Source organism: Nannobrachium achirus (assembly GCF_963921795.1).
Source record: "Nannobrachium achirus genome assembly, chromosome: 4".
Lineage (NCBI taxonomy): Eukaryota > Metazoa > Chordata > Actinopteri > Myctophiformes > Myctophidae > Nannobrachium > Nannobrachium achirus.
Genome location: NC_137813.1, coordinates 55,365,450 through 55,372,949, shown reverse-complemented (window position 1 = coordinate 55,372,949; position 7,500 = coordinate 55,365,450). Strand labels below are relative to the sequence as shown.

Sequence of the window (7,500 nt, the reverse complement as noted above, 5' to 3'; positions counted from 1 at the left end):
TGTGAGCTTGTAGATCTGCTGTTTTCACTACTTGTGATATTTAAATTCACAGAATTTCTTAATTTTCCTTTTGAAAATGTATCAAATTCTTATGAGTGTGTATATACAAACTTTATATATATATATATATATATATATATATATATATATATATATATATATATATATATATATATATATATATATATACCTTACTCCATTACATCTTGGATCCAACTTTTACTCCAGTATATTTATTTGAAAACTTTAGTTACTTTATAGATTTGTATTATTATTGCAAAACACTTCAGTCATCACTTTTGGACATTTGAAAATAACCAATCTACAAGCTGACAATGTGTCACATCACCACGCACCATTGTGAGCTTGTAGATCTGCTATTTTTAAGAGATGTCTGTACATTTGAAAACTTGAAATGGGACATTCTACATAATGCATACTTTTACTATACTTTTGGTACATTTTGATACCAATACTTTTGTACTTGTACTCAAGTACATTTCATAACAGAGTATTTCTAAATTGCAGTATTGATACTTACACTTAAGTATAAAAGATATGTGTTATTTTTCCACCACTGAAAATGGGTGTCGGGACCCATTTTCAGTGGTGGAAAAAGAACATAAATGGTTTATACTTAAGTATAAGCAGTGGCGTCAGTTCAGAAAAAGCTAAAGTATGGCAACATGACTGGTGTCTTGCATGCGCGCCTTCGCACGCATGCAAGACACCAGTCATGTTGCCAATGCCATACCTTAGCAACAGGCATGATACATTTATTTTAAGTACATTTTATTTTTTCCCCTCGTTTCTACGGTTTCTTGGGCTGGATATGGCAGCCTGGAACGGTTGTTCAAGTGCAAATAAACTTGGCATGTTAGTAAACGTGCCACAATTAACGGTAATGCATTGCAGCTGACCTGCGGAACCTGGGAATATACCATTTTGTCAAGATGGGGAGAATAAAAGTGTGGAGAATATAATTATAATACCTTGTTAAAGTGACCATTTTGTTAAATTTTGCATTTGTAGTTATTTTACTGTAATTTAACAACATAATAACCAGAACCGATAGAAAAAGAGACATTCATGGATTTATATTTAAAGGTAACTTTTATTTCCCCCCCTGGACCCAGGGTATGGCAGCTGCATACCCCTGCCATACCCAATTGACGCCCCTGAGTATAAGTATCAATACTGCAATGTAGAAATACTCTATTATGAAATGCAGGCCTACTTGAGTACAAGTACAAAAGTATTGGTATCAAAATGTACCAAACGTACACAGAGTAAAAGTAATCATTATGAGAGGTTCTCAAAGTGTGGTCTGGGGAGCCCCAGGGTTCTTTGAGGAAGTGTCAGGGGGTCCCCAGCTAAATGTGTTATTGGTTAGTTATAGCACCGAAATCAGTCCAAATACGTTAACCCTGTATCTATTTGACAGTAGACGATATACAAGTTCAGCACGGTTTGCGATGCGTTGTGAACTTGTAGATCTGATGTTTTCAACAAATATTTTTTAAGCATTTTAACAATTAAGACATTTAATGCTATTAAGCACCAAATGTGTTCAATTGTCTAACATAAGTAACCTCTCATAAACATTTCCAAATGATCCTGTCTGTGGTATTAGGATGTTATTATGTGTTTTACAAAAACCTATGAAAAGGACCTCAGGTAGTGACAGGACAACACTTGAACAGATGAGCTACACATGCAGATCTACAAACTCACAACATGTCACACAATGCAATGCGTTTTGAGGCTGTAGATCTGATCATTGTGCTATTTAAAAAATACATTTTTATTTTTTTTAAATGAAATAAAAGGTTGGCCTATATGGATGCCAGGTTGAAAGTTGTTAAGTCTGTCTGTGGGTTTTAAAAATATTTAACCAATTAAAGTATAAATATTATAAAGTTTGTAATTCCCCCCCCCCCCCCCCCCCTCCATTTCCCAAAACATGACAAAAAGATTTTTACGCCTTAAGCAGGGAAATAAATCACTGTCCATGTACAGGCAGGCGGTCATTCATGAGGAAAAAGCAGTTTTGGCATGCACATTTACTCATAGATAAAATCTAACTGGCTGATTGACATGAAACTTGTTGCACCCTGGGGGATGAAGCCTATAGCCTATAGTGACCTTTCTTATAGCACCACCCTCAGGTTAAAATGCACACAGAGAATCTCTAATATAATAACTGTATTTATTTTTTCCCACATAATGCAACAGGAAGAGAGAGAGAGAGAGAGAGAGAGAGAGAGAGAGAGAGAGACAGAGAGAGAGAGAGAGAGAGATTATTGCGACCGTAAGGTCGCAGTTTAGTATCAAAACCTCCACCGGCCGGCCGTCCGTCCGTCCGTCCGTCCGTCCGTCCGTCCGTCCGTCCGTCCGTCCGTCCGTCACACGTCACACGTCACACCTTTGCCCTGCTCATATCTCCGCATCAGTATGACATCACACTGCTGACATCAGTATGACATCGGCAGCCATAGTTACACCTGGAATGTTGAATCTCCATATATGGAGATAACCTACGCATCACACAAAGTCTGACCTCACCAGCCCATACTTGGGCATGTACGACTTATATCTCCATATACGGAGATGGCCATATATGGAGATACGATGACATCACAGAGTCCACAGCTGATGATGTGATACAATACACAAACAAGCCCTATATAAAGGGGCAATTCTCACCAGGGAAGAGAGCATTCCCCACTAGCTGAGTATCTTAAGATGGTTGGATGTGATGATAAGCTATAAGCTTAGTTGATCCTGGCGATAAGGTCTGAGTCGAGGAATGCTCTCTTCCCTGGTGAGAATTGCCCCTTTATTTAGGGCTTGTTTGTGTATTGTATGACATCACGCCACATCATCAGCTGTGGACTCTGTGATGTCATCGTATCTCCATATATGGCCATCTCATATGGAGATATAAGTCGTCCATGCCCAAGTATGGGCTGGTGAGGTCAGACTTTGTGTGATGCGTAGGTTATCTCCATATATGGAGATTCAACATTCCAGGTGTAACTATGGCTGCCCGTATGACGTGAGAGGTGGAGGTTGTGATATTTGTGGAGATAAGCGACCAACGGTCGCTTATCTTCCGATTAGGGAGTCTTACTGGTATAATATTTTGTAAAGATGTGTTGCAATGCATGTGGTCAATTGTTGACCCTATGACCTCACCAGTTGACCAATGTGACCCTGTGACCAATGCATGTGCATGTCCAAGAGGGCAGAGAGAGCAAGCGTCTTGATGTGCTTAGTGTAAAGCACTTTGAATTGCCTTGTTGACATATGATATGGGTATACAATGACATTTGCATATTGTATTACCTTAAAATGTCTTTCTTTATTTGTTGGCTATTTATTACACAGGTGTGACATGTAATGTTGTTAACCCAGTGCCACTGTTTAACCACAGAAGGCAGATAATCCGACTCAACATATCCAATGTTGCATATTTACAGTCACTAAACTGTATCCATAGGGTATCAATTCAAAGGCGCTTTAAAGCAAGTGGTCCTCAATCTTTTCAGGCCACGACCCCCAAAATAATCATAATTTAACTGGGGACCCCCCACCCTGACGAGCACTAAGAGTTGAGGCATTACATTTTGTATAACACAGTTCTATTGTGAAAATAGCCGATATACAGCAAGGCGTTGTGAGCATGTAGATCTGCTATTTTCACAATGTCTGCCTCTAATATTTGACAAGTTGTGTTTCATTTGTCATTTTAGAGGTATTAAAAAGTCCTTAAAATGAAATGTTCAGATACTGTCTATACGCTTACACGTTATGTTGGTTTGTTTACTGTTGAGTGAGAAAACAATGTTTCACATTAAGCCAATCATCTGGGGACCCCCCAAAATAATTTGGGGACCCCCCTGGGGGTCCCGACCCACAGGTTGAGAACCACTGCTTAAGTGTCAGAATATAATCATCATGTTTATGTCATCTCTGAGTTCGAGGGACTGATTGATTGAAGAATGTATTAGAAGTTTTCATAGGAAAAGTACAGTTTCATGCAAGTACAAATCACTGGTACAAGGTCAACTAAAAGGAGATCCTATTAAGCTTTTCTGCGTAGGCTACTTACACAGTTACCACTTTATGTATCTCATTGAAAAAAATATAACATTGAAAGACAGATGATACAACACATAGGATTTGCATAGGATTCATTACAAAAGCAGGAAAAAATTAAAAATAAAGGGTAGGCCTAAATTAAATAAACAGAAGAAGCCATCAAGCCGATATTAGTGAAAAGGGGAGGTAAGTATGGGCTTAGGGTCATGTGAGATATTTAATTAATACAAACATCGTGCATGTTGTGGATGACCCTACACGACAGGCTTATGAACAAGGATTGGTCACAGAGTGGGCTTATTACAAACATGGCTTAACGTGCGCGCTCCCAGAGACACGCATAGGCCTAGGCTAGCCTATACATATTTCCACATTTCCTGAAATAAGGACACACATTATTTTACTTGTATGCACGGAGCACAAAGCACTGTGAGCGGGGTTGACAAGTGGTTGTTTGGCTCCATTTTGTGTGCGGGAGACATTTTGTACACCATGGCGGGCGCAACCAGAGTTGCCACGTTTTCAACAGGCGGCATCACCAGGCTCCAAACCTTCCAGATCCACCGTCATATAAGCGGGGAGAACTGTTGTAAAATAAACCCCTGCACACATGTTAAACGACAGAAGCGCGTTGATAGCCTATGGGCACACATGGACTGGACATGGTGCAAAGATCTGCAGTTAGGCTACTTCCACACTGAGTGTGTGTGTGAGAGGCACGCGGACAGACAGCGGCCTGTGCACTGCCACTGCCTCCATTTTGAGAATGTTCTGCCTGCCTGCCTGCCCGTCTGTCTGTCTGTCTGTCTGTCTGCCTGTGTTGTGCAGTTGTAACCTAGCGACTGCGCCATGCTGTCATTTCCTCTGCGCTGGAGACAGAGAAATATGATGAAACAGAAGAAACGAGAGGTTCTTCTTTCTTTTCCTCCCTCCTCTGTTTCCCGGGTGGGGCCCGGCGTAGTATCACTGCCTATAGTCTTCCGAACCCAGCATGGCAGTGCCGAGCCCGCTGCCTTGCACCCCGCAACTTTACAGGCTTTATACCGTAACGTTTCTTCTTTACAGGGTGTCGAGGCTACCCCCGGTAGCCTTAATGAGTGGTGGTCGGCCCCTGAACCTTTGTCCCAGCGTTGTAAACCGTCAGAGGTTCACTAGGTCATTTATGTAACATCATGACGGATACATTCTTTGATACATTCATGTATATTCATCGCTGGGGGCGGGGAAGGCTCGGCTGGGTGGGTGGGTGGGTGGGGGAGGTGGTGTGCTTGTAGTATACGCCGCCTACGAAGGCATGGTGTCATTTTGAATGTATGGCGTATTCGCCCCGCCTATACGGCCCCAAAAATACGTATTTGGCCTGTCGACGGGGACCTTTGGACTTGTTGTGTGCGTGGGTCCGGTGTGGGCTATGGGTTTGAGCCTCTAATCGAAATAGATCTATATATAACTGCATGACACTGTGCACGTCTTCAAGGAGGAAACCACGTCGTCGTCTTCTTCTTCTTCTTCCCAAATGACCGATCTTCACCACCAAGCAAAGCAAGCACGAGCTAGAAACGGGTTCGGCGCATGTGTGGCTCTTACGTCGTGTTGCATAAAAGCCACGGTGCGCGCACGGCACACTGAACTGCACACACCCACCATGCACGAGTACAGTCAGTACTACAGTAGGGCGCGCGGCGCGTAAGCACGGAATGGGGGGCTCGCCTTGCGCGCGCGCGCACACACACGCACGCACACACACACACACACACACACACACACACACACACACACACACACACACACACGCTCATCTGGTGAATACCCTCGGATAAGAGGGGGCTGCCCCCCTCTCCTCTCTCTAACCTACTCTATATAGACCACGTGGTTTCCTCTTTGCAAACAAAAAACGTGAATTCTAGTCGGTTGAGGGGCGGCGTCAAGCACTGCCAACTGAGAGAGAGAGAGAGAGAGAGAGAGAGAGAGAGAGAGAGAGAGAGAGAGAGAGAGATTTCTCCCGACCCGTCCCGACCCCGATCCCGCCATAGTTATTCCCACTCTTCCAGCAGACTCACCGCCGTCAGATCCACCCCCAGTCAGCCCAGTCCAGTCCGCCCAGTCAGACCCACACCTTCCACCCGCCGCCACACAGTGCGATACAGTGAGACCAGCAAGGCAGGCTCCTCTTCCCGTCTGCTGGGGACAAGCTGCAACCAAGCCACGGATCTTTTTTTTTTTTTTTTTTTTTTAATTTCTTATTCTGCTCAGCTTCGGATATTACTGGATTTATTGAAACAAGTACATTATTTTCCCCCCCCTTTCCTCCCCCATTGGGCTTTTATTTTAACAGTTTTTTAAATATTGTTTTTTTGGGGTTTGCCGTTTTGATTTCGAGGATCAGTCACTACTTTTCGTTTCTTTCTTTCTTTTTTTCCCCCCTTTATTTTCTTTACATTTTTTCTCGCTTTGTGGATACTATCTGAAGTGTGATTTTGTTAGATCTGTCTTTGGGGCTTTATAGGCTAGTAACAACATCTTGTTGCATTTAATAACGAAACCTGGAAAGTTTGTTCTTTGGCTTTGATTTTCTCCTTCAGTCCTTTTTTTTTTTTTTTTTTTTCATTCTGGGCTTGGACTTAAAAGAAAACATTATTATCATTTTTCACCATGAACAAGCTATACATTGGGAACCTGCACGTCGGCGTGACTAACGAGGACTTATGCAAAACCTTTGAGGAACATAACATCCCATTCTCCGGACAATTTCTCATCAAAACAGGCTATGCGTTTGTGGACTGTCCGGACGATCAGTGGGCGATGAAGGCTATTGAGGCGATTTCTGGTGAGTGAAGTTGTCGAACAGAATAGGACCGAGGCAGTGCGAGCCAGCCGAGCCCCCCTCTCAACCTCCTCCAGCTACTTTCATTCATTTGTGGGGGAACATTCACATACCGGTGGAACTGTGTGTGCTGTGCTGAGCCTATAGTGCAGGGCATGAGCATGGGCTATGCTCCTCAGTCTATGGACAACCAACAACCAAATGAGTATCCATGATGATTAATTCTATCGGTATGAATCGGTAGATATGTGTAGAGCTATAGCCTACACGCCCAAGAGAGAGAGAGAGAGAGAGAGATCTACTCAACTTTTGCAGGGGGGAGGGACAGAGAGTGTAGTGTAAACGTATAGCACCCTGACTGTAAGCAAGCCACGTTTAGTGACGAAAACGGTTCAATATTCCTAACATCTACAGCCTACACACGTTCGATACAAACAAACGTGCCTGCCTGGTGCATGTGCCAAATGAATGCATATTAATCCCGGTCTATAAAACCGGGCAGATAATAAAGAGTTATTGTTGCTATGATCGAATCAGCCCCTACTGTCTTTAGGTGGAGAGAGGAGAAGGCT

The 7,500-nt window shown here is 42.9% G+C and overlaps 3 protein-coding genes across 3 annotated transcripts in view; all 3 read left to right on the top strand.

Moving 5' to 3' along the window:
- Positions 1-6,254, top strand: part of LOC308284135 (uncharacterized protein) — a gene marked incomplete at its 3' end in the record, with an annotated part of 29,033 nt that extends 22,779 nt beyond the window's left edge. The window contains exon 5 of the mRNA XM_080724680.1: positions 6,156-6,254. Coding sequence (XP_080580806.1) covers positions 6,156-6,254 — 99 coding nt within the window. The remainder of the gene's footprint in view (positions 1-6,155) is intronic.
- LOC308284040 (histone H1-like) overlaps positions 1-7,500 on the top strand; it is a gene marked incomplete at both ends in the record, with an annotated part of 409,737 nt that overhangs the window by 238,657 nt on the left and 163,580 nt on the right. The gene's annotated exons all lie outside the window — the stretch shown is intronic.
- The window catches only part of igf2bp1 (insulin-like growth factor 2 mRNA binding protein 1), a gene marked incomplete at both ends in the record, with an annotated part of 64,610 nt that continues 63,866 nt past the window's right edge, over positions 6,757-7,500 (top strand). The window contains one exon of the mRNA XM_080724665.1: positions 6,757-6,931. Within this exon, the coding sequence (XP_080580791.1) occupies positions 6,757-6,931 (175 nt within the window). The remainder of the gene's footprint in view (positions 6,932-7,500) is intronic.